Source organism: Dendrobates tinctorius, unplaced genomic scaffold (assembly GCF_039654945.1).
Source record: "Dendrobates tinctorius isolate UK_male_01 unplaced genomic scaffold, ASM3965494v1 ptg000020l, whole genome shotgun sequence".
NCBI lineage: Eukaryota > Metazoa > Chordata > Amphibia > Anura > Dendrobatidae > Dendrobates > Dendrobates tinctorius.
The window spans coordinates 11,672,751-11,699,286 of NW_027361688.1; the positions used below are offsets into that span (position 1 = coordinate 11,672,751).

General features: G+C 41.5%; 1 protein-coding gene across 3 annotated transcripts in view; it reads left to right on the forward strand.

The window, feature by feature from the left end:
* The first annotated feature begins 404 nt into the window (after positions 1 to 404).
* The window catches only part of PHF21B (PHD finger protein 21B), a 102,094-nt gene continuing 75,962 nt past the window's right edge, over positions 405 to 26,536 (forward strand). For 2 of the 3 annotated variants that reach the window (XM_073567672.1, XM_073567674.1), the window contains exon 1: positions 1,117 to 1,337. In XM_073567672.1, coding sequence (XP_073423773.1) covers positions 1,317 to 1,337 — 21 coding nt within the window. In that variant the 5' untranslated portion in view covers positions 1,117 to 1,316. Of the gene's footprint in view, positions 1,089 to 1,116; positions 1,338 to 26,536 lie in introns of those variants that run through there. The other variant, XM_073567673.1, reaches the window with a different exon arrangement.

Genomic DNA, 26,536 nt, shown 5'->3' on the forward strand with positions numbered 1-26,536 from the left:
TTTCTTTCTTTCTTTCTCAATCTCACTTTTTTCCTTACTTTCTTTTGTTATCTATGATTCCCTCTTTTTTCTTTCTTTCCTTTCTTTCCGCCGTCTTCCTCTCTATCCTTTCTTCTAATCTATCCTTCTCTCTCCGTTACTTTCTTCATTCCTCCCATCCATCCTTTCTTCCTTGCTGCTGTCTATCTATTCTACATTCCTCTCTTTCATCCCTTCTTCCTTCCTTTCCATTTTCCCTTTATTTATTCCCTTCTTCCTTCCTTACACTTTCTTCTATCTATAAATCCATCTCTCTTTCTCTCATTTCTTCTTCCATCCTTTCTTTGATCGAATGCTCGGAAAGTAAACATTCCCCGTAGTACAATGTCGTGTTCGCTCGCGGCCTCCTCCCCTTCGATGCTCGGAGTACATTGGCGTGCATCACTTTTACTTTCCGACCTCATCATATTTACTCTCTACCATCTGTCCTCCTTTTCTCATACTCCAGTATTCCTATGGTCTCCTTGAAGAACTTCATGTATTGAGTGGCGCTGCGTCACCTCTTCGCTTTTCCATCGCTAACGCTCTCCAGCGGCCACTTTGGCGTTTCGCCCCCCATTTTGCTTGCCCTTTCCCCACTCTTCCCCCTCCTTCTCCCTACCCTTCCCCTTGCTTCTCCCTTCTCCCACATCCCCCTCCCTTTCTCCCCTTTCTCTTTTTCTCCTCCCTCTCACACTACTTCTTCCTCCCCTCCCTCCTCTTTCCCTGCCCCCTCCCTCTCTTGTCTTTTGCTAGAGCAAGCAACAAGGATTTGGAAGTAATGCGGTGCTGCTGCGTGGAGATTAGGACGAGACCTGAATATTTATGAGCTGGCTTGGGGGAAACTGCCTTGCACACTCACAGTGTGTTTACTTGCTTCTTTGTTCCTCCCCATTTCCATCAAACTTGAAACACTTTCTCCTTCCTCCTCCTCTTGTGACATTACTTCTTCTTTTCTTCTTCTTTTTTTTTCTTCCTGGAATATACTTTGTTTGCGCAAGGAACCATAGAATCCATATTTTTCCTTACCTCCTTATAAACTACTTGCACGGATGAAGCAAGATCCACAGGTAAATGCGGCGGTTGTTGGGGGTTGTTTTTTCTTTTTCGCTATATTTTTTTTAGGTTCTTTCCCCTGGTTTCCTATGGTTGGTGCTTCTTGGATCGGTTGTGTTGTGATGGAGTACAGCTGTGGACTGCAAGGATGACAAACTTTATCAGCTTGGCATCTTTCATGGTTGGGATCATCATGGCCATGAACAAGGAGTAGACTTCATCTTAGTTCTTATTTTTTGTCCATGGATATTTACGGAAAAGAGGTAGGAGATACTCATCGAGATCCATCTATCACATCATTAACATCTTTCGACTCTTACCGACGGAGGGGGTTGACTCTCATCTCTCTTTCTCTTCGAGCTCTTGTCATTTTGACCACCAGAACTCTTCTAGATGGTTGTTGACTACAGTTTTTTGTCCTCCTGCATGGTATCTAGTCATGGGTTTGGTGGGTGGTGGAAAAAGAAGTTGTCTCTGCAAGAGTCCATCCAAGATGAATTATGACACATGCCTCGATGACACATTGGTAACATGATGTCGTATCGACTCATTCTCTTACTTTGTCAACACCCATCCAAAGTGTAGGATTCCGGTCGAGCGCCGTCAAGGTTGTTGAGTTCACCGTGTGCACCATTTTCTTCTCGAACCACACTCACTAGTTACATGGCTTTTCTTTGGCTTCTTTTTTTTTCTAGGCGTCCATCTTGAGTTGGTCGACATGCTTTTAGGCTAGGTGTCAAGTAAAATGGACTTTGATTAGAGGAGGCGTTGGGTGTTCATTTTCATTTATTTCACGAGCGGCTCGGCGGCGGCAGATGGGTGTTAGAAGTCCCCTTTGTTGCAGATTGCTGCGGCAGCCGATCCATTCAGCACTTTTTTTCTCCCTGTCCTCCTCCTCCTCTCTCTTTTTTACCACTCTTGAAAGTTAACTCTACGATTTCCAGAAGTAAAAACAACCAAAAGTTTACTACGCGCCTCCTTATAAGTCGTAGTAAACAGGTGCCGTTGACTAAGTAAAGTTTCATTCTATAGTCTCTAAATAGCTCTACGTGTATCGTGGCGCGTGGTGTTTCTTAGTGCACGTTTTGGTCAAATTGTGTGTGAGCCCACCCAATCTGTACACTAAGATATTATTTGTATAACAGGAGACATACTTGCATTGCCAGAAGTGTAGTTCTCTCTCCAACCCCCCCAACCACCACCACCCCCCAACCTCCTCTTCTAGCCCTCCTCCCTGGTTGTGCTGTGCCGGAAATGGGAGGGGGGAAGCAATGTGTGTTGTGTGGTCGTACGCCTTTCAGCACCATGGACAGATGCCATTGAAAAGCTTTCTTCTTCCCCTCTCAGTGTAGCGAAATGCGCAACCGTAACTTTCACGCCTCGTCTTTCGTAGGCGAATGCCCCCCAATGTCTCGCGTGTTTAGGCTCGGGGAAGAGGTAGAATGATATTTAATGTTTTGTGCCGAATTTACGCAGCTTCGATATCTCTTTACACCTCTCCAACCCTCCCCCCCCCACCCGTTCGGAATGGAATCGATCGAGCTCTTCCTTCGGAATGCAGCAGTTTCCAGCACCGAACTTAAGACAGCTCCTTCCTTCCCATCCTAATCCCCCCCCATCTTTCCATCATCTAACTGGAGGGGGTCTTCGATTTAAGCTTCTTCTCCTACTTCTGCTCGACTTTTGAAAAACGTTCGAGGGGGGTGGAATGTCCGTCAACAGCACTCTCAGTTTGGTAGTGGAAGCTTCCATTTTGTGTGCGGAAAAGGGGTGTTGTTTTTTTTTTTTTTTTCAAACATGGAGAAAAAGTCTGCAGAGTTTCAGATGGGGGATGGGGCCCCATTCATGCTGAACATTACCATTTTGATTGCTTTGATGCCATTTTTGGAGAGGGGGAGGGGGATAAAAATCCAATCCCATCACCACCACCACCTTCCTTCTCCACCTTCTACTCGCACACAACACACAAAGATGTTTAATCACCGCATGCAATTGGAAATCAGATACTGATAGCTGTTGACTTTGGTCGTTTTCGATGGTGCAGAATTTTTCATTTTCTTTTTTTTTTACCTCCTTAGTCCTTACCGCAACAATGCAAATCCGGGTCCTCACTCGCCTGTTTAGATTCTGCTTTACAAAGCACATCTGCAGTCATTTCTCCAGTGCGCGGTAGACGAGTGTGCATACTTGCTGTAGATGTTATCATACCCTCCCCCCCCAACTTCAGCATCTATCGGCGTTGCACTTTTATATTATGATGATCTGCGCTCCTTTATGATGATCGCTTACTAAAACGAGCCTATAATTGTTGAGTTTAATAAAGTTTATAGTTGCGGTTGTACTACATTAGACACAGATGGCGGTATTATTACTTCATTCATTTGTAATGCCTCTTTTTTTTATGTTAAGTTTTCTTTTTTTGCCTTCTAACCTCATATTGCGTCCATCCACCGCCATTATCTTTCGTAGTTTATGGAAACTGCTTCATAAACTGTACTTTGAGCGAGTGATTTATCACAACACATTATCATTCAGCTCATCGCTTCGGTTTTTTTTGTATTGCTTTTTGTTTTTTTTCATCGTTCTATAAATCTCATTGGCCGAGGTGTAATAACCTGACGCGCGTTGTCATCCCATCCCGCTACTGACTTAATTCTTGTCACACAACATGCAGCCCGGTTAAATATGGAGCTGGTTGATGAAGGGGCTGCAGCATGGTGGGGGGATACGGACCACAGCTGCTTGTTTGCTTTACATATTGCCTCGCCGATATTACCTTGCCCTTTTGTTTTTTTTCCTTTTTTCTTACGCTTCCTTTTTTTTAATGCAGTTAGTTGCCGAGGACTGCAGTCGCTTTTTAATGGTGATCGATGTGGATAAAGTTTATAAAACATCTTTATTAGTCAATCCCATGATTCCTCTGCCCGGCTTCCCTCATTCTAGCGCAAGTTTTCCAGGTTTATTATTGGGCGTTTATTGCCTTTTTTTATGCCGCCAGGTGCCTTTCTCTAGTATACGATGGTGATAACGTATTGATCTTTTTCATTTCTACGGTTTACTTTAGTCCTACGTTGGTTTACTATGTGCTTAGAGGGGCTTTTCAGACCCTTAAAATCGGGCTGAATATCTGAATGATGCACTGTCCAGTATTGCTTAAAGGAAAATCTCCTTTTAATCATATAACTTAGGTTGGATGATGACCTTCTATAAGCATGCACAATACTGCACAGTTCCTATATAATACTGGTATATGGCGTCAAAAGTAGTCACGCAACACAGTGCCAAATTATCATTAACCTATGGCGCCCAAATAACAGGCCATACAGTGTAGAAATACAGTCATAACATGTGCAAATAGCCATGCTATGTAGTCGCTAATTAATAGTATTATACAATGCTCAAATAGTGCCGTAAAGCCAATAAATACATCTACAATACAGCGTTCAGTCTCCAATATCATACATGACCCAAATGGACATGGCATACAAAGACCAAATGGTGCTACACAGAGTAAAAATACCCATAATACCATAATGACCAGTATTATACAGTGCCACAATAATGGCGCCATACAGTGCTCAAATAGTCCCACACTGTGTCCAATGGCCATACCTTACCATGTCACTGTACGCCCAAGTAACAGGGACATTCTGTGCTCAAATAATGCTACAAATACCGTACGTGATCTAATTACCAGTATTATACGGCGCCACAATAACTGCGCCATACAGTACCCAAATAGTGCCGTATAGTGTACAAATATACACACCAGGCAGTGTTTAAACACCAGTACCATACATATACAAATGAAAACAACATACAGTGTCCAAACAGTGCCGTAACTAGTACAAATACTCTGAACAGTCTCTCTGATTACCAGTCTCATACAGTGCCCTAATAATACTGCCACACCGTGCGTTGTATAAATACTCTGATTGCCAGTATTTTAAAGCGCCCAAGTAATAGCGACATACTGTGCCCAAATTGTGCTGCACAGAGTACAAATATCCATATGGTACAATGTCTATTCAATTTTATTATACAGAGGCCAAATAATGAAGCCATACAGTGCTCAAATAACAGTGCAAAAGTGTCGTAAACTGTACAGATACTCACACCAGTGTCTAATTACAAGTTAAATACGGTGCTCCAATAATGATGCCATGCAGAGTTCTATTAGTGCCAGAGTACATACAAATACACCAGCATCTAATTACCAATTTTATAAATAGCAGTGCCATACAGTGCTCTCATAGTGCCATACAGTCTACTGAAAGTCGTGCTAGTTTATTTACAATTACAAATATTACACTGTGCCCAAGTAGGTGTGACATACTGCGCCCAAATAATGCTACATAGAGTGTCATTATTCATACTATGTGTTGTCTCATGTCCGTTATTATACAGTGCCCAAATAACAAAGCCATACAGTGCCCAAATAACGAAGCCATACAGTGCCCAAATAACGAAGCCATACAGTGCCCAAATAATGAAGCCATACTGTGCCCAAATAATGAAGCCATACAGTGCCCAAATAATGAATCCATACAGTGCCCAATAAATAATGCCATACAGTGCCCAAATAAAGATGCCATACAGTGCCCAAATAATGAAGCCATACAGTCTCCAAATTATAAAGCCATGCAGTGCCAAAATAATGAAGCCATACAGTGCCCAATATATAATGCCATACAGTGCCCAAATAATGAAGCCATACAGTGCCCAAATAATGAAGCCATACAGTGCCCAATAAATAATGCCATACAGTGCCCAAATAAAGATGCCATACAGTGCCCAAATAATGAAGCCATACAGTGTCCAAATTATAAAGCCATGCAGTGCTAAAATAATGAAGCCATACAGTGCCAAAATAATGAAGCCATACAGTGCCCAATAAATAATGCCATACAGTGCCCAAATAATTATGCCATACAGTGCCCAAATAATGAAGCCATACAGTGTCCAAATTATAAAGCCATACAGTGCCAAATAATGAAGCCATACAGTGCCCAAATAATAAAGCCATACAGTGCCCAAAAAATAATGCCATACAGAGCCCAAATAATGATGCCATACAGTGCCCAAATAATGATGCCATACAGTGCCCAAATAATGAAGCCATACTGTGCCCAAATAATGAAGCCATAATGTGCCCAAATAATGAAGCCATACAGAGCCCAAATAATGATGCCATACAGTGCCCAAATAATGAAGCCATACTGTGCCCAAATAATAAAGCCATACAGTGCCCAAATAATGAAGCCATACAGTGTCCAAATTATAAAGCCATGCAGTGCCAAAATAATGAAGCCATACAGTGCCCAATAAATAATGCCATACAGTGCCCAAATAATGAAGCCATACAGTGCCCAATAAATAATGCCATACAGTGCCCAAATAAAGATGCCATACAGCGCCCAAATAATGAAGCCATACAGTGTCCAAATTATAAAGCCATGCCGTGCCAAAATAATGAAGCCATACAGTGCCAAAATAATGAAGCCATACAGTGCCCAATAAATAATGCCATACAGTGCCCAAATAATTATGCCATACAGTGCCCAAATAATGAAGCCATACAGTGTCCAAATTATAAAGCCATACAGTGCCAAATAATGAAGCCATACAGTGCCCAAATAATAAAGCCATACAGTGCCCAAAAAATAATGCCATACAGAGCCCAAATAATGATGCTATACAGTGCCCAAATAATGAAGCCATACTGTGCCCAAATAATGAAGCCATACTGTGCCCAAATAATGAAGCCATACAGAGCCCAAATAATGATGCCATACAGTGCCCAAATAATGAAGCCATACTGTGCCCAAATAATGAAGCCATACTGTGCCCAAATAATGAAGCCATACGGTGTCCAAATAATAAAGCCATACTGTGCCCAAATAATGAAGCCATACGGTGTCCAAATAATAAAGCCATACAGTGCCAAAATAATGAAGCCATACTGTGCCCAAATAGTGTCATATGGTATACACATATTGCAACCAGTGTTAAATTACAAGTTTTACACAGTGACTCATCAATTATGCCTTACAGAGCCCTAATAGCGCCAAACAATGTACAAATACCCATACCAATGTTGATTGCCAGGTAAAAAAAGAAAATTTTTTCAGCTCACCCCAAAGAAGACAGCTATAAGTCCGATCGGTGCACGGAATGTGGAAACAGGATCCCTCTGCAGCAAAGCGTAATATGGAAAAAAATTCCAGCATCCAGATCAGTAATTAGATTAAAAAATTTTTTATTCCTTTATTCCAAAATTTAAAAAAATCATAAGATTCTCCATCATGATAAGAGACGCATCAGGACGTGTAGTTGGACGCGTTTCGGACAAAAAAAACAGTCCTTATTCTAAGGTCTTAGAATAAGGACTGTTTTTTTGTCCGAAACGCGTCCAACTACACGTCCTGATGCGTCTCTTATCATGATGGAGAATCTTATGATTTTTTTAAATTTTGGAATAAAGGAATAAAAAATTTTTTAATCTAATTACTGATCTGGATGCTGGAATTTTTTTCAATGTTGATTGCCAGTATCACACAGTGCCCAAACAATGATGGTATACGGCATCATGCCATACAGTAAATAAATACTACCTCAATACAGTGCACAAATAATAGCAACATACAGAACCTAAATGTGAACATAAACTGCCAAAACAACAATACCAATTACCAGCCAAATAATAATGCCAAACAGCACCCATTTAATAATGTCATACATGATCCATATAACAGCGCAATGTAATGCACAAATAACAATGCCAAGGGTGCGCTAATATGAATTACAAGCAGTGCCCTAATAGCAATGCAAGAAAAATCCAAATAACACTGCCAAACAATACTCTAATACCACTGCCAAATAGTGCCCAAATAAAAATGCAATGTAATGCCGAAATAACAGTGCCAAAGAGCACCAAAATAACAATGCCAAACAGTGGCCAATTAACAATGCAATGTAATGCCCAAATAACAATTCCAAACTGTGCACCAATAGGAGTGGAATGCCCAAATAACAATGCCAAAAACTGCCCACATAACAATGCCAAAAAGTACCGAAATAATGCCAAACAATACCCAAACAACATTGCCAAACAGTACCCAAACAGCAATACCTATCATCATGCAAATAGGGCCATCGAGTGTACAAATACCCATACCAGCGTCCGACTACCAGTATCATACCGTACATAATTACTACCGCAATACAGTGCACAAATAATAAGTAACATACAGAATCTAAATGTGAACAGAACACATAATGCCAAAACATCAATACCAATTACCACCCAAATAATAGCACCCAAGCAACAATGCCATAGGAAGTACATAAATAACGGGGTGCGGGGATCAGTGTGACCAAATAAAATGGCCACTGACGTATGTAATAGACGACTGATATCCATGTGACTGCTCCTGCCAGTGATTGGCTGCAGCAGTCATGTGAAGGACCAGTAAGATGATCGGTAGAGAAGATACTGCTTTGCACTAGGTTAGTCGCCAAAACTTTACACATCCTACCCCAATTATCCCTCCTAAGCCCCCAATTACATAAGCTTGGAAACCGAGTTGTTACAATAATCTCCCCCTAAAAGTCCATTTTTGGGTTTTGATGGAGTTACCCTTTAAGTCTTTGGAGCTGCTATTTCCCTATTATGTATTGCTTCTGTACATGTGGCCATTGCATTATGGCACACCCAAAATTTGCAAAAAAATCCTAATGAATTCTGGGCAGTCCTGGCCAAAATGGGCAGGGTTCATATAAACTGTCCCCCAAGCTGATTGACGTTCCCATATAAGGTTAAATTAAGGTTAATGCGGGACTTAAAGTGTTATTTCCTTCTTCATAAAAGGGACATTGTTGGATAGAGTTCAGAAAATTAAGCACTTTTGCAATTTACTGCTTCATAAAACTTTCAACCGTTCTTGAGCTATTAACGCTTTTCTTTTGTTTACATTTGGTTGCCTTGGAAACCGACTACCTCTTCTAGACAGCAGAACATGCACAATGCACAGAGCTCACAAGCTAGTCAGCAGCGGGGGTCAGACTCCTCGGCAACGTGCTACAACCAAAAGAAAAATGCTAATATCTCAAGAACGGATGAAAATTTTAATAAGCAGTAAATTGCAAAAGTGATTGTTTTTACAAGCTCTATCCAACACAATATTCCATCAATGAAGAAGAAAACTAACCCTTTAAGTGTCTCTATTCTGCCATCAGTGTTGGTAATTATATATATGCCTAGAGGGAGACAATTATTATTATTATTATTATTATTATTTATTGTTATAGCGCCATTTATTCCATGGCGCTTTACATGTGAGGAGGGGTATACATAAAAACAAGTACAATAATCTTAAACAATACAAGTCATAACTGGTACAGGAGGAGAGAGGACCCTGCCCGCGAGGGCTCACAATCTTCAAGGGATGGGTGATAATACAGTAGGCGAGGGTAGAGCTGGTCGTGCAGCGGTTTGGTCGATCGGTGGTTACTGCAGGTTATAGGCTTGTCGGAAGAGGTGGGTCTTCAGGCTCTTTTTGAAGGTTTCGATGGTAGGTGAGAGTCTGATATGTTGTGGTAGAGAGTTCCAGAGTAGGGGTGATGCGCGAGAGAAATCTTGTATGCGATTGTGGGAAGAGGAGATAAGAGGGGAGTAGAGAAGGAGATCTTGTGAGGATCGGAGGTTGCGTGCAGGAAAGTACCGGGAGACGAGGTCACAGATGTATGGAGGAGACAAGTTGTGGATGGCTTTGTATGTCATGGTTAGGGTTTTGTAATGGAGTCTCTGGGCAATTGGGAGCCAGTGAAGGGATTGACAGAGGGGAGAAGCTGGGGAATAGCGGGGGGACAGGTGGATTAGTCGGGCAGCAGAGTTTAGAATAGATTGGAGGGGTGCGAGAGTGTTTGAGGGGAGGCCACAGAGCATGAGGTTGCAGTAGTCAAGGCGAGAGATGATGAGGGCATGGACTAGGGTTTTTGCAGATTCTTGGGTGAGGAATGAACGGATGCGTGAAATATTTTTGAGTTGAAGTCGGCAGGAAGTGGAAAGGGTTTGGATATGTGGTTTGAAGGAGAGATCAGCGTCAAGGGTTACTCCGAGGCAGCGAGCTTGTGGGACTGGGGAGAGTGGGCAGTCATTTACTGTAATTAAACCTCAAGGATCTTTTGACTTGACTTAAAGGGGGTTTGTATCCTAAACTGGCACCTGATACCATTATAACGATGGATACAGTTTCTTTCAGTTTCACAAAACTTTCTAGGTATCAATAAAAAAATATTAATAGTATAGGAGGATGTGGCAGAGGGGTAGTAGGGTATTTTGAGACATGGTTTGCTTTGGGGTGGGTTTGACAAAATATGGATTTTTTTAATACTTCCTATATATTTCATCCTCACTAGACCTTAGATTGCCCCAAATGCATCCCAGAATCCAAATTATTCCACAACTCAGACCAAGCCCCAGAATCCAGACCCCCAATATGTAAATGCCAGATCCGACCCAAACATTCAGACACCAAATCTCACAATTCAACCTCAAAATTCAGATCCCAGACCAAACTCCAGAAATCAGAGCCTAAAATCAAGACTCCAATTTTCAGATAACAGATCTGACCCTAAATTTCAAGCCAAAGGCCAAACGCTAGAAATGAAACCCTAGAATCAAGACCCCAAATTTCAGATGCCAGATCTGACCCTAAAGTTCAGACTCCAGGATATAATCCCAGAAATCATACCCCGGACCAATCCCCGGAAATCATACCCCGGACCAAACCCCAGAAATCATACCCTGGACCAAACCCCAGAAATCATACCCCGGACCAAACCCCAGAAATCATACCCCGGACCAAATCCCAGAAATCATACCCCGGACCAAACCCCAGAAATCATACCCCGGACCAAACCCCAGAAATCATACCCTGGACCAAACCCCAGAAATCATACCCCGGACCAAACCCCAGAAATCATACCCTAGAGCAAACACCAGAAATCATACCCTGGACCAAGCCCCAGAAATCATACCCTGGACCAAACCCCAGAAATCAGACCCTAAAATCAAAATCTCAAATTTCAGATGCCTGATCTGACCCTAAAATTCAGGCAACTAGATAAAACCACAGAAATCAGACACCAGACGAATCCCCATACCTCAGACTCAAATTTCCGGATTCCAATATTTAAATAGAAGACCTGACCACAAAATTCAGACCCCAAGCCAAACCCCAGAAAGCAGATCCTAGACCAAACCCCAGAAAGTTGACCCCAGACCAAACCCCAGAAATCATACCCCAGACCAAACCTCAGAAATCATACCCCGGACCAAACCCTAGAAATCAGACTCCAGACCAAACCTCAGAAAGCCAAAACCCAGACTAAGCCCCAGAAATCATACCCCCGGACCAAGCTCCAGAAATCGTACCCCAGACCAAACCACAGAAATCATACCCCAGACCAAACCCCAGAAATCATACCCCGGACCAAACCCCAGAAAGCTGACCCCAGACCAAGCCCCAGAAATCATAACCCGGGCCAAACCCCAGAAATCATAGCCCGGGCCAAACTCCAGAAATCATACCCTGGACCAATCCCCAGAAATCATACCCCAGACCAAACCCCAGAAATCATACCCCGGACCAAACTATAGAAATCAGACTCCAGACCAAACCTCAGAAAGCCAAAACCCAGACCAAGCCCCAGAAATCATACCCCGGACCAAGCTCCAGAAATCGTACCCCAGACCAAACCCCAGAAATCATACCCCAGACCAAACCCCAAAAATCATACCCCAGACCAAACCCCAGAAAGCGGACCCCAGACCAAGCCCCAGAAATCATACCCCGGACCAAGCTCCAGAAATCGTACCCCAGACCAAACCCCAGAAATCATACCCCAGACCAAACCCCAAAAATCATACCCCAAACCAAACCCCAGAAAGCGGACCCCAGACCAAGCCCCAGAAATCATAGCCCGGGGCCAAACCCCAGAAATCATAGCCCGGGCCAAACTCCAGAAATCATACCCTGGACCAAACCCCAGAAATCAGACTCCAGACCAAGCCCCATAATTCCATTTCCAGACTAGATCCATTCAGTTAAACCCCAGACCAACCCCCAATATTTGGTCCTCGTTAAATCAATATTCAGACCCCAGATTGTACCTTAATATGCAGATCCCGGCTCAGGCCAGGCTTCTTTTTGATCCCCCACAATGGTACATACTGCTATATAGTGTCAAAATATCATGCACATATACTACTAAATAGTGATCAAATATTGCTGCCAAACTATGAACACATAACAGCGACATACAGTGCTCAAATATACTGTACAATCTGCCTACATTGTAATACCCAGAAGAAAAAGTTGCCATACACTTCATGTATAATAATAACATACAGTGTGAAAATAACAGTACCATAAGATCCACATGCATAGTACTGCTGTACAATGAATACACAGCTGAGTCATACAGAGCCCAAATAATAGGATACATTTGGCCGGATAATACCGCCATATAGTGAACACATACTAATGCCGCAATACTACTGCTATATGGGAAATATATGCTATATTGCGGCACATTTCAGTAAATTCAATCACCTTTGGAAAGTGTCATTCTTATGATGCTATAGGTAGTCTGCCCATAGGACAATATTGAAATTAGCGCCATATTGCAGCACTATTTTACATCCTCTGTGCTGCAGTTGACACTTTATAGAAAGCTCCGTGGCCTTACCTCAACAAGCTTTTATTTCTTCACCTCTTAAAGAGTCACCAGCATGAAATAGAACAACACATCATCACAAATTACTTGTTAGGTGCCAGATTATTAAATATTCTAGATTATTATTATTAACATTGGTAGCAAAGCCAATTAAAATTTCACATTAAAAAATTTGTTTTAGGACATATTGGTTATCAGTTTTTCAAGAAATGCGCCATTCTTTGTCCCATCAGTAGTTTACACATTTTTTTATCCTCTGTCCTCCTTGGTTTTTCTGGGGCAGGATGTGGACAAAATCAGTCTCCTTCTCCCTCTGGTAGCTGACAGTATAGTTCCTTCCTTCAGTCTCCTTCTCCCTCTGGCAGCTGACTAGAGTTCCTTCCTTCAGTCTCCTTTTCCCTCTAGTAGGTGACTATGGTCTTTATTTTATTTTATTTTTACTGTGAAACGAACAACAAATAGGACAAAATAACTGAAAATTTAAGTGTGCATAAGTATTCACCCCCTTACAGTCAGTAGTTTGTAGAGACTCCTTTTGCGGCGCTTGCAGCTGCAAGTCGCTTTGGATACGTCTCTATGAGCTTTCCATATCTGGCGGATAGGATTTTTTAAGGCAAAACTGCTCCCTCTTCCTTAAGTTAGATGGCTTCCTCTGGTGAACAGCAATCTTCAAGTCTGACCACAGATTCTCAGTTGAATTAAGGTCTAGGCTTTGACTGGGCCACTCCAAAACATTTACATGTTTTCCCTTAAACCACTCAAGTGTTGCTTTAGCAGTATGCTTTGGGTCATTCTCTTGTTTGAAAGTGAACCTCCGTCCCAGTCTCAAATCAATGAGATACTGAAACAGGTATTGTTCAAGAATATCCATGTATTTTGCACAATCCATCCCTCAACTCTGACCATTTCCATTGTCCCTGCTGCCGAAAACATCCCCAAAGCATGATGCTGCCACCACCATGTTTCACTGTGGGGATGGTGTACGTGGGGTAATGAACTGTGTTTGTTTGGCACCAGACATAGCATTTAACTTGTTGGCCAAAAAATTCAATTTTGGTTTCATCTGACCACAGCATCTTCCTCCATACATTTGGAGAGTCTCCCACATGTCTTTTGGCAAACTCAAAACAAGCCTTACAATTTTTGTGTGTAAGTAAAGGCTTTTTTCTGCCCTTTCTTCCATAAAGGCCACCTCTATGGAGTGTACGGCTTATTGTGATCATATGGACGATACTCTAGACTCTGCTTGGGAACTTAGCAGCTCCTTCAGGGTTACCTTTGGTCTCTGTGCAGCTTCTCTTATTTATGCCCTCTTTGCCCGGGCTGAGAGTTTTGGTGGGCGTCCTCTCTGACTTGTACTTCTCAACAACTTTGTCCCTGACGATTTTGGAGATCTCCTTGGTCTTCATGTTGTTGTTTGGAGTTGCCTTGGTCTTCATGTTGTTGTTTGGAGATTTCCTCGGTCTTCATGGTGTTGTTTGGAGATCTCCTGGTATTCATGGTGTTGTTTGGAGATCTCCTCGGTCTTCATGGTGTTTGGAGATCTCCTGGTATTCATGGTATTGTTTGGAGATCTCCTTGGTCTTCATGGTGTTTGGAGATCTCCTTGGTCTTCATGTTGTTGTTTGGAGATCTCCTTGGTGTTCATGTTGTTGTTTGGAGATCTCCTTGGTCTTCATGGTGTTGTTTGGCGATCTCCTGGTATTCATGGTGTTGTTTGAAGATCTCCTTGGTCTTCATGGTGTTGTTTGGAGATCTCCTTGGTCTTCATGGTGTTTGGAGATCTCCTTGGTGTTCATGTTGTTGTTTGGAGATCTCCTTGGTCTTTATGGTATTGTTTGGAGATCTCCTGGTATTCATGGTGTTGTCTGAAGATCTCCTTGGTCTTCATGGTAGTCTTTCGTCAGTGATTTCTCTTGCTTAATGGTGTTGCAGCCTCTGTGGCCTTTCAGAAGAAGGTAAAGTGTATTTACTGACCGATATGTGTCACTTAGGTTGCACACAGGTGGACGTCCTGTCACTAAGCATGTAACTTATGAAGGGAATTGCTTGCATCAGAAATTTCTAGGGGTTTTATAACGAAAGGAGTGAATACAAATGCACATGCAATTTTTTAGTTATTTGACCCCATAAATTTAGTTTATGCTGATAGTTTTCTCACTTTACTAACTTAGACTATTTAGTGCTTATGCATCACTCACAAATAATAGGATTACAAAAATATTTAAACACAGCCAAGTCAGGGGTTGAATACTTTCGCAAGCCACTCTATCTATCTATCATGGAGTTCCTAGAATCGCTACTTCAAAAAAGTGCATCATTCCTGGAGTTCCCCTCTAAGCCAGTCCCATCCACCTCTCTGGCAGAGCCGCTGCCTCTGTACTATCTCTCATATTATGGTGGTTGCATACTGGCGCTCCGGACGTATGGATCCGGTTAATAGTGCATGAAGCTGCACCTGGCTGCCGGGGACTCGCGACGCCTCCAGCAAAGACTGAGAGATGACTATTTATGAGCGACCTCCATGCAAAGTGTTGTACTTATGATCTTTAATCGCTCGTCTCCTGCAGATTAATCATCACACTACGGCATTATTATTACTGCACATCAATGTCCTCATAGCGATAGATTTTACAGTAAACTTACAGGAAAAATACTACAACTAGAGGGGAGCATGAAATGGGTAACGGGCCCTTTGGTTCCCTGCATATTGTACTTTGATGTGGTCTGTGGTCATAAATCAGCAGAGAGGAGCTCAGAAAAAAGAAAGACAGAGAAGAGTTGCAAGATGTCTGTCATAATAGCAGGCTGACTGACAGATTCTCAGTTAACTTATTCTGCAGCTGTGGAGCTCAGAGATGATATTAGACAAACATTGCTAAATTTTTAATGAAACCCAAATGCAAAAATATTTGATTGCCCAAAATACATGCATTTATGTATAAAAGGAATAAAAATTGGCGGAAACTGAAACACCCTATTTCAGTGTTCCAAAATTAAAACCTATCTACTAGTTAGGTGATAATTTTTAGATCGGTGTAGGTGCCCTACTACTGAGAGATCTCCAGAAAGAGGGACTTTTGTGTTCTGGCCTCCCGGTTGTGAAGAGTCTATGGCACTGCCGAAGATAGCAGGCACTGCTCTCCTATAGGAAATGAGTGGCAAGCACATGTATGATTTTCCACTTCATCCAACTCCTATTGGCTGTGGTTTTGTGGCTAGGGGAGGACAGGGGACATATATCCCTGATCCCTCAAGAGTGGGTGTTTTGGTGAAGAAACCTGTAGAAGTCTAAAAATTATCCCCTATCATATGTCCTTGATGATGATCCCACAAGCATCAGTGTTTTTGTGATGAAACCTATAGAAGTCTAAAAATTATCCCCTATCATATATCCCTGATCCCACAAGTGTGAGTGTTTTTGTGATGAAACCTATAGAAGTCTAAAAATTATCACCCATCTAGTGGGTAGGTGATCATTTTTATAGACCAAAATGACACTTTAAATTAGTATTCCTATCTTAAACATTTGTGGTATATCCATCGTACCTCCGGAGGCTCCAACTATTTGGAGAACTAGGGTCAAGTGCCAAACAAAATGCTTCTGCCGATTAGTGAGCATATATAGGCCATATAATGCCATCATATAGTGCCCAAGTAATACTATATGCAGTAGCCATACTCAGACCACATCCTAAATGCTCATCAACATCTTGGATGGTAAAATTGAGATGTTTAAGCTCCTCCCCCATGACTGTCCAAACCTGAATGGGAATGCCCTCTTTTGAGTGGAATTCGTTAAACTTGACCCCTTTTGAAAGAAGCATGCCCTATTGGCAGTTAAATTCAGGCCTGAAGAAATCATGTTAATATTGCCATATAACACCCACTTAATACCGCTACACTTCTCCCAAATAATACCACCATACACCACAAAATAAAAGCACATTGATCCTCGAGGGCTCCCTAGTGAGGTCATATGAATTTATGTAACTTGGTTCTCATCTTAGCATGACTTCCTTCCCCTTCCTCGCTCTTATCTTAGCATTAGCCCGGTGTTTATGATGCCTACGCTATGAAGATGCTTAGTCTGTTATGACCTACTTCATTATTTCTGATTATGTCTGTGTTTCGCCGTAATACTGCTGATGCCACTTACAGCTAAATACGACCTCTTTAGACCATTGAAATATAATATGCACGTATTCTGCACACTCATCACCTTGGGCCGTGTAATGTATATTACTTTACGTCTGCCTTGCCAGGTCTAATTCTTCTAAACGACTGCGGCTTACGATGCACATGGTGGCGGTATTATCACAATTAATGGCTGAAAAAAACAACAACTCGCATTCGGCCTGTTGATTTCCCACCATGCGTGGAAACCGCTGCCTGCCATCGAGCGCACTCATACTTTTTTCCTCTAGTTTGTCCCTTTCTCCATCAAGCACTGTAAAGAACGTAAATGTTTAAAGACAACCTGTCAAAAACATGTTTTTTTTTATTTCTTCTTTCAACCTGCTGTAAAAGCCACTGTTCTCCTGAATCCTGTGATGTTTTTCTTTTCTTCCTGCGCCTTTCCATTCCTGAGATATTGTCCCTTCTTCCCTGTATATAAATCTAGTCTTTTTAGCCAATTGGGCGAAGTTCTCAACACTTCCTCATGGGCGTGTCAATGAGGACTGCGCCTAGTTGGCTAAAAATACTAGCTTTATACACAGGGCCATATCTCAGGAACAGAGAGTCACAGGAATAAAAGAAGCATATCACAAGATTCAGAAAAACAGGAGCATTTATACTGGGTTAAAAAATTACATATTTATGGCAAGTGTCATGTTCCCTTTAAGAAAGTGCTTAAAGGGTTATTTCTATCTTGGTGGATCCCAAAATTGGGCTCTGAAATCTGTATTTTAAGTGGGGAAATGGACGTACATTCGCCACTACTCCATTCACACTATTCCATGGCCAAATTCTTGGGATTGGTGGGGGGTCCAATTTGCGCTAAAACCCAATTTTTTATTTTTAAAACTTTATTAATCTTGTTTTTGTAGCACAAAGCTGTCTCACTACACAAAAGACTGCACGGAACGGCTCCCATTCTTATCCACCTCCTGCCATACATAAACATGGTCACGTGACTAATTTAATGGAGGAGCGGGCGGTATTTTATCAATGGCAGGTCATACATTAAATCCTTGACTTCAATGAAGAGGAAGCGCTCTATAGCATTGCTGCGTAATAGACTCCTCTATAGGAACGGGAATAAAGGATCATCTCAGGGACGAGCTCAATTTATTCCAGCAGGAAGCCATCACAAACAAACCGCCTGTTACATATTTAGCAGCCAATTAAGTGTATAAAAAAAAGTAAGTGAACCCCAGTTTTCTTTCAGAATGAGGATCCCTATATTCTGTCTTGACTTCCCAAATATCTGGCAGCTTTGTCGAACAAATGTCCTTTAATGAACTTCTGTAATAGCTTGTAGCTTAGCAACGCATTTTATTACATTGCAGATCGGTTGAAAGTGTTTGCAGATGGAGTTACACAGTCATTTATTCACCCTCTTTTGTGTTTTTTTTTTACATCCCTCCTCTCTGTCCTCCTCTCTTGGCAGAATATACTCTATAGAGACTTGAATTAAAAGAGAAAACATCTTTCTAATCTTAAAGGGGCTCAATCACCAGGTTAAAAAAGACTAGTTTTTGCTCTTAATTTATTCTCACTACTCCCCTGAGTATTTTGTTTTTTGTTTTTTTTAAAACCATCATACGGTTCCAGAGATATGGGCTTTTTATTTAGTTCTATTTTTTAATGGTCGTCACCTATAGGGGCGTGGCTCACTTGGTAATTATGCAGAGCAGTCTAAAGACACGCCCCACAGAATCCTCTGTGCCACACCCCCTTGATAAAGATTGTAAAAACTTGTACTAAACAAAAAGGCCCATATCTCGGAAACCGTATGGCGGATTTACAAAAGAAAAACATTGGAATACTCAGAGGATTGGCGGGAATGAAATAAGAACAAAAACTCCCCACTTTTGACCCAGTGGCAAATCCCCTTTAATAAGAGTCTATTCACACCTGAACATGACCCGATTTCCACTTTTTCGATTTCGACAAAAATCTCATGCCTTACACCTTACAAGTAATCTTAGCTTCCTTAGCATCACCTACACACAGGTTATCAGCACTAATGACCAGATGAAGCCGATGTTTTTATACTGTATGTATTTGAGACTAAAGTGGCGTAGTAGCAAGGAAAGAAGATACACATTACAGTAATACAGTTGATAAATTGGCACATGGCCGTGTAGATGCAGATGAATGTCCGACCATAGGAATTGTCACTTTGGATGTGAAAGGAGTAGAAAACAACATGCAGCATATTTTCGATAAGTAGATTTACACAGCTCTGAAAGAGTTTAATGACAAAGTCAGCTCTGCTAAATTTGCATTTTCTTTTTCGCTTGCTGGTTCGTTAACAATTGCTCACGTAAAACAGTGGTACGGGAAGTGCTGTGTGCCCGCTCCACGCCAGGAGATGGCAGGGTTGATCCAGTATTGCAGACATAGGCTGGTAGTATTGTATATATCGTTTTCCGTGCAGGGAGGTCCGGACCGAGCTGTAAGTCTTCACTCCTCTCCTTACTCTGTGCTCGCTTTCATTACAGCCTGGGATAAATATTACTGGATGGCGTTGGATGGCGTTGATTTCCTCCTAAATAGGAGGTTTTAGAGAGTCTATAAAGCTTTCCACGCCGGCCTAACAAGTCTGAGTATTACAATGTTCTGGATTTATCGCCTATCTATCGATCTCTCTGGAAAGGGCTAGCGATAGATTGAATCCTTGTACAATCTTTCCGTGATATTTGGGTGGAGAAGGCACGTTCGTGGGCTTGTCTAGCACCACATCTCACAACTCTTGATTTTCGTAAACAAGTGTTAACATGCAATTAAATCATCTCCGATCAGCAAATATGGGGGTCAGCAAATCAGGAGTTGTCACAGGTCATCACTTTATAGGGTGTCCTCGTGACCTATAGGGGGGTATCTGAGCAAATAAACAAGAGCAGATAGATAGGACCCTTTTAATGTAAAAACAAATGTCCTATAAGGTGCCAAGTACAAAACACAACCCCCAACTTAGTTTGCTTTATAAAGGGGGTACTTAATGACAACTAGTTGGAACCTATATGGGCTCCTTATAACTTCACTCAAACCCAAAATCTACATGTGCTACCACCAGTAACTAAAAAACTGCCTCGATAAATAGTAAAACAAATCAGCATCTGAAGTGTTAAAGGGAACCTGTAACCCCCCCAGGCGTTTTTAAGTAAAAGAGCCACCTTCCACCGCAGAAATAATCGTTTTTAAAATAGGTAAAAAATACTTGAATTTTGACCGGGGGGCAGATCTTTCCCCCTCTGACACAGACGCCTCATATCCATCACTCATTTCTTCCTTGAGTCTTTTCTCCGCCTCCTCAGCGTTCTTTTGAAATCCTGGCGCCTGCGCTATACTATATCTTCTTGGGCATGCGCAGTTAGCACTGCCCGTGTTGTCACATCACATCCTGGCCTTTCTTTCACGCCAGCGTGGACGCGCAGCCAGAGATCCCGCCCCGCAGTCGCTTATGATTTATTCACACTGCGGGGCTGGGAATCTTGGGCATGCGCAGTTCTCTGTGGCTCTCATTCTACTCATCCCATACAACTCTATTTTTATGAAGGGAGTTGGTAACTTTTGGTTTTTGGGTATCATGGGTATCATAAATAGTTGTATTATATTTGGGAAAACCTGATGACAACCCTTGTTGCCGCAGATTGGTATTTTCTCAAGTAATTCAGATTAATTTCTGCTGCATAAGTACACAAAATCCAAGATTTACTGTTTATACTACATTTATGCCATTTTATTCTAATTTTCCACCTGTTCCTCTGCCATAAGCTATCTTGACTTGATCTCATGCTTCTGCCTACTTGTCCTGGGGCCAAAGCTGACATAAATCAATCTCCTGCTCAACATTTCAGGCATTATTTTTACTATTACTGGGCTTTATTAAACTAGTGATTGTGGTAGTTTTGGTTATTTTTGGTTAATGGTGGTAGGAAATGTAATTATGATGCAGTCAGATTAGATTTTGGGTTTGCTGAAGTTCCTTTGTTGGGAGATAAAGGGGTGACTAGGAGCCCATGGATGTTCCAAGTAGTTGAAGATATGGAACTCCTTTATAAAACAAATTAAGTTGGGATTGTGTGTACTTTACTTGGACATTTGGTATAATATCAAAGGGGGGTCCTGTCTATGCGTTCTTCTTTATCAACTCAGATAACCCCAATAGGCCAAGAGGATACCCCTTAGAGAGGTCACCTGTGAAAACTACTGATCTGCTGACCCACATATTTGCTGGCTGGAGGTACGGTAATTTAATTGCCTGTTTGCATTGACTCCATGATTATCGTGAAGCAAAGATTAAAAAATGCATGATGATCCTGCAGGGTAAATGAATTGTGAGGCATGGCCCTACACAAGCCGAAGACTTGCATTCTCCACACAAATGCTGAAAAAACCATTGCAAGCCCTCTCCAAATAGAGAAGAGCCTACAAACCTTCCCCAACCATTAGATCTAGAAGGCTCTGCAAAGGTCAGTAGTCGCCATAGTTTAGGATCTTGGTTTCAAATTGTACTTGGGTTGTCACACTGGTATACTCCAGGAGCCAAAGTTGTGTGTCTTGGCTTTCTTTAGAAGTGGGAGCTTTGGTTGCAGGGGAATTGAGGAACGTTATGACCATACACAAACCACTATGCCTTGAAGAAGTACTTCCCAAAAAAATTCCTTGTGACAAACTAATGTGCAAAACAGGGAATTAAACAATCAGAGATGTGCAACATTTCATGACGTGAACATGGGGCCAAAATTAAGAAAGTTCCTTAGCATTTTTCCTGGTTGGAAGCCCGGGCATCAAGAGGTGTGTGTTCAAAATTTAGGTATGTGTTAATGTACTGTCAATTTTAGTAATTTAAGGCACGATCCCTCTGTAGCTCATTTCTTGGGTCAAGAGGATGGATGGAGTCACTCATAGACAGCCATTGGGCTAACCTTCACACACAAAGAACTAAACCTCCAGGTATAATATACTTGTCCACTACCAATCGCCCGGTTCTGACCACTGATAAAAACAGATATTAGATCTTAGTCAAAGCACATAGTTTTCTCCATGAAGTTGGTTGACAGACTGGGCTAGTTTTGGGAGTTTTAAATGAAACATGACCTGTACATTATCTTACCATTACTGGTTCCATACAGAAGACCATTACAGCTTAAAAATGGTTGGACACTGGGCTACCTTGTAAGTTCTTTCACGCCATCTTGTTCGAAGAGAGAAAGGACAGAGGTTAGGTAATTCGGTAGACATCATCTTTGTAGTGTTGACGTAAAAGTCCTTGAGTCAAAAGAGGACATGATTTGAGGGCAGTCTTGCTAAACAGAACCAAATATATACAAATCCCATAAAATCAATAAGGACTACAAGATTTTCTATGACAAATCTTGAAAATTTTAAAATAAAAGCCTTTGGATGCAGAGAACCCCATAGAGTAGACCAGAACATCTTAAAGAATGGTTTAGATACTGCCTTCTTGACCAACCTTGATGGTAATGGTCTTGCTTTGTAATTTCTTTCATGCCATCTTGTTCAAAGAGAGGTTAGGTCAGTAGGTAGAGATCATCTATGTAGCGTTGACGTGAAGACCTTTGGTTCCACCAGAAGACATGATTTGAGGGCCCTCCTGCTAAACAAATCAAATGTATGCAAAGCCCATAAAATCAACAAGAACAGTAGCAATGAAAAAAAATCTAGAACTATGGTAACATTTGTTTTTCCAAGCTAAATATAGCCGAGCAGGTTGAGTATTTTCTGAGATGGCTTACACTTTTTTTTTCCACTGCCGGAATGAATTGATTCTGTGTTCTCTCCAGGGAGATCTATAGTAACATAGGATATGTTTCCATTCATTCTAAGTATTACATAAAAATGCCTTCAAGAGCACATCTTTTTCCAAGGCATCATGTAGCTGGCTTGATCATAGCAATATTTGGTCTGAAGGAGTAAATACGTTTTGTAGATTTTATTTTAAAGAATGAAGAAAATGGAGGTTCACGTAGAGAAGACAATCTCACCATGATGTCATCAACGTCTGAGATTTACTACGTTGCCATGGATCAGGTCTCAGGATTGGTCTCTTATGACCTTGTATGTTGAGCGTGAGGTCCTTCCCTACATTCTACCAATCATAAACTGATCATCTGATATCTCCTTACCTTCTAAATGATTCCCTTTACTTGGATTTTTTTTTACATTCATAGTAAAGAATATTCTCAAAGGAGATCTCTTGACACGATCAGAAGATCCAACCTGTGATGGTTCAAGATCTCAGACCCTTGTTCTCCTCAGGATTGGTCTCTTATGACCTTGTATGTTGAGCGTTAGGTGCTTCCCTACTTTCTACCAATCATAACTGATCATCTGATATTTCCTTACCTCCTAAATGATTCCCTTTACTTGGATTTTTTTTACATTCACAGTAAAGAATAATCTCAAAGGAGATCTCTTGACACGATCAGAAGATCCAACCTGTGATGGTTCTAGATCTCAGAACCTTGTTCTCCTTTTTGGAAAATCCCTACTTTGTTAGATGGTGCCCAAAGTGTTTCCCTCTGTTGGAACTTCAAACTGTCAGATGGAATCTTTGGGGAAATATTGCCATAAATGTTCAGTTTCCCTGCAGCATCCCCACAGGTGAAATGGAGCATTACCCAATATTTATTAAAAACAATGAGTTGTTCTATGTAATGCAAGATAAGACAGGTCCTCCTGAGTGAGAGATGCTCTTGACAACTAAGAGATGAGGACTTTGAACAGCGGACTTCCTTCTATGAAAAAAAGGTTTTCAGAGATCCTAAAAAGTTTGGGTAATAGTAGTTAATGGTGTGAAATACCAAAAAAGCTCATCTATTGACGATGACTAAGCTACACTCGCCTACTTCAGGACTGTGGGTGTGGTTTACGTAGAGTAGAGAGAGACATCACATAAGTCAAAATATCCCTCAATCTAGGAAGGATAGTGTTTCTCTTCGTGTCTCTTCATTCCTTGTTGGAGAGAAGGTCCACTGAGCAATCTCTCTCCAAACTTATGTTATTGTTGTGGTGCCACCCAATAATAAAAGAGAGTGGGCTAGATTGAAAGGGTTGTCCAAGCTAGGGGTTCACAAGTCTGAAGTCACTCTATGTGATATCAAGCTTGTGATTCCTTACAGCGTGCATAGTGCGCACTATCTGGATTCTCGGGTGGCGACAATGGGAGCGGACGGGCACGTGACTGTTTAATATACAATTTGTATACATGTTGTTGCGTGCCGACTAAACGTGCGTGGCCTCGCTCAACTCAAGTGAATTCAGCGAGGCTGGACACGTCCAGTCAGAATGTGGCTGGAAGTATGCAAATTGCATACTTGCGGTCACATGACCGCCTGATCATCGGAGAATCCTGACTGTGTATACTGTGCATGCTATGAGTATAACACTTGACTTAAGTTCCAAACATGGACAATCCTTTTAAGTTGGGGCCATTGCTACCCAGGGGTCTTCACCTCTGTGCTACCATTGACGCTGCCTTAAAATTACTATGTAGATGGAGAACAGCTTCACAGGTGAGTCAAGAATATGTATGAATATGGATCTAGCATCAAAAGTATCGGCATATCATTTTTGAAACCTTCAGAGGCCGTAATTAATTAGTATCTAAGCCGCCCGGCATTGATCTCAGAAGATGTGATGGTATCTCAGTGAGATAGACAGATTACGGAATAGATGGTCTTTTGTCACCTGTGATAGGACATTGTTTTCTAGAATCATTGACATCTTGTGAAAACAAAAGCAGCAACTCTCGTTGTGCCGCTCAGTAATGAAGGCACTCGATAAAAGAAGACAATATTGATTTGCAGGATTTTGTTGAGATGTAGTTACAGTAGCTTCCAGATCTTTCTTCTTTGACAATAATGAAAATTGTAATTAAAGGAGATGTTCAACTTTAGGCCTAGATTTTGGTCCAAGCTAAGTAGAATTTGAAGCCTCCAGAATGGACCAAGTGGATTTAACTTCTCCATAACAATATTGATACCATAAGTGACTTGGTGTCACTCTCATGATCTCCTGGTATCCCAACATACCACTTTCACTTGCTCTAATTTTGGGAAATCTATCTCATCATGAATGGCAAATTGTTGACTGCAAACTAATGATGACATAACGGAAGAAATTCGGATCTTGAAAAGTTCTTTTTATGTGGTTCTTGTATATTTTATGACTCACTACAACAAGCCAGAGGTGCCACTCTTCCCATGAAAATTTGTTCAAAATTTGAAGCAAATTTTCATGTAAACTTCTGGAGGACAACAAGATAGTTATGAGTCTGGGGGTACCGCTTCTCATTATGGAGACCACAAACTGGTGTAGACAGTCAATGCTCCCAGGGGGAAGAAAAAAGTTATAACAATTGGTTCTGAGTCAGAAAAAAACGAGAATGCTGCTCCTGTAAGTGTTTGACCCTTTAAAGTGCTTGTCCATGGGACTGGTGAGAACTTCTAAGGATCAAAGTGTTGGGTCCATGGCTGATCCCAATGAAAGGGCTTTGGCTATTCCCAACACTTAAAAACTTTGGCTTTGTAACGAGGGAATTTTTTAGCTCAATTCTCGGGAGCAGTGAGTTTCCCAGTCCATGGACGATAATCCCGTGGATAGATTAAAACTTGCCCAGTTGGGCCACCCTTAAAGAACAACATGGCTATGGATATCAGCGAAACCAGAGTCTTCTGCAAAAGAAAAACACAACGAACGTGTCTGCCGATGGGAATTCCCTTCATTTGGTTTGGCTTCTATCCCATATTTATAAAATTATAGAATTTTGAGTCAAAATTCCTTTGTTGCCCAAATGACAGTATGCCCCACCACCCCACCCATTGTTGCCTTGTGGCAGATGATTCCAACAGCATGTTGTTGACTGGTCAAACTACACAAATATCAATATGTAATTTTATTTTATTCACTTATTATGTTTATTAAGTTTTCTATTAATTTTCTATTACGATAATTGCATCTTGTATGTTTCTATGAGAGGCTATTAATCCTACAGATTTAGGATTGAAGGATCTGCTTTATTAGGGCAATTTACTGGTGCACTTTAAAGTTATCGGGGCAGTGCCGGTGATGTTCTGGTTTACATTGTGTCGCCTTGTGTTTTATGCTTTGTGTTTGTTGTTTTTTTGTTCTGTTAATTACATGCTCACACAACTAAAGGGATTGTGTGCTTGCTTCCATATGCATCTCAAGTACCAATTTATAGCCAGATAAATCCCTTCTATTCTGCCTGAGCCTATGGGCCCACTTGATTCGGAGGAATAATAATGGTCGCATCACACACGTTCTTGAAGGGTTTTGCTAAAGTCGGCCACAGACTTTGGATTTTAGTGGATCCTATCACATGCTGTCTATCAATGTTATAGGCTAAGTAGTAATGTTTATGTCCCACTCTTGGCCCCATTAAGGAGTGCATTAAATTATGCATGGGAATGCCCCCAAAATTAGCAGAACCGCCCCCCTTGCTCCAGGGCTTAAAGCGGTATTCCCATCTCCAAGATCTTATCCCAATATCTACTAGGTG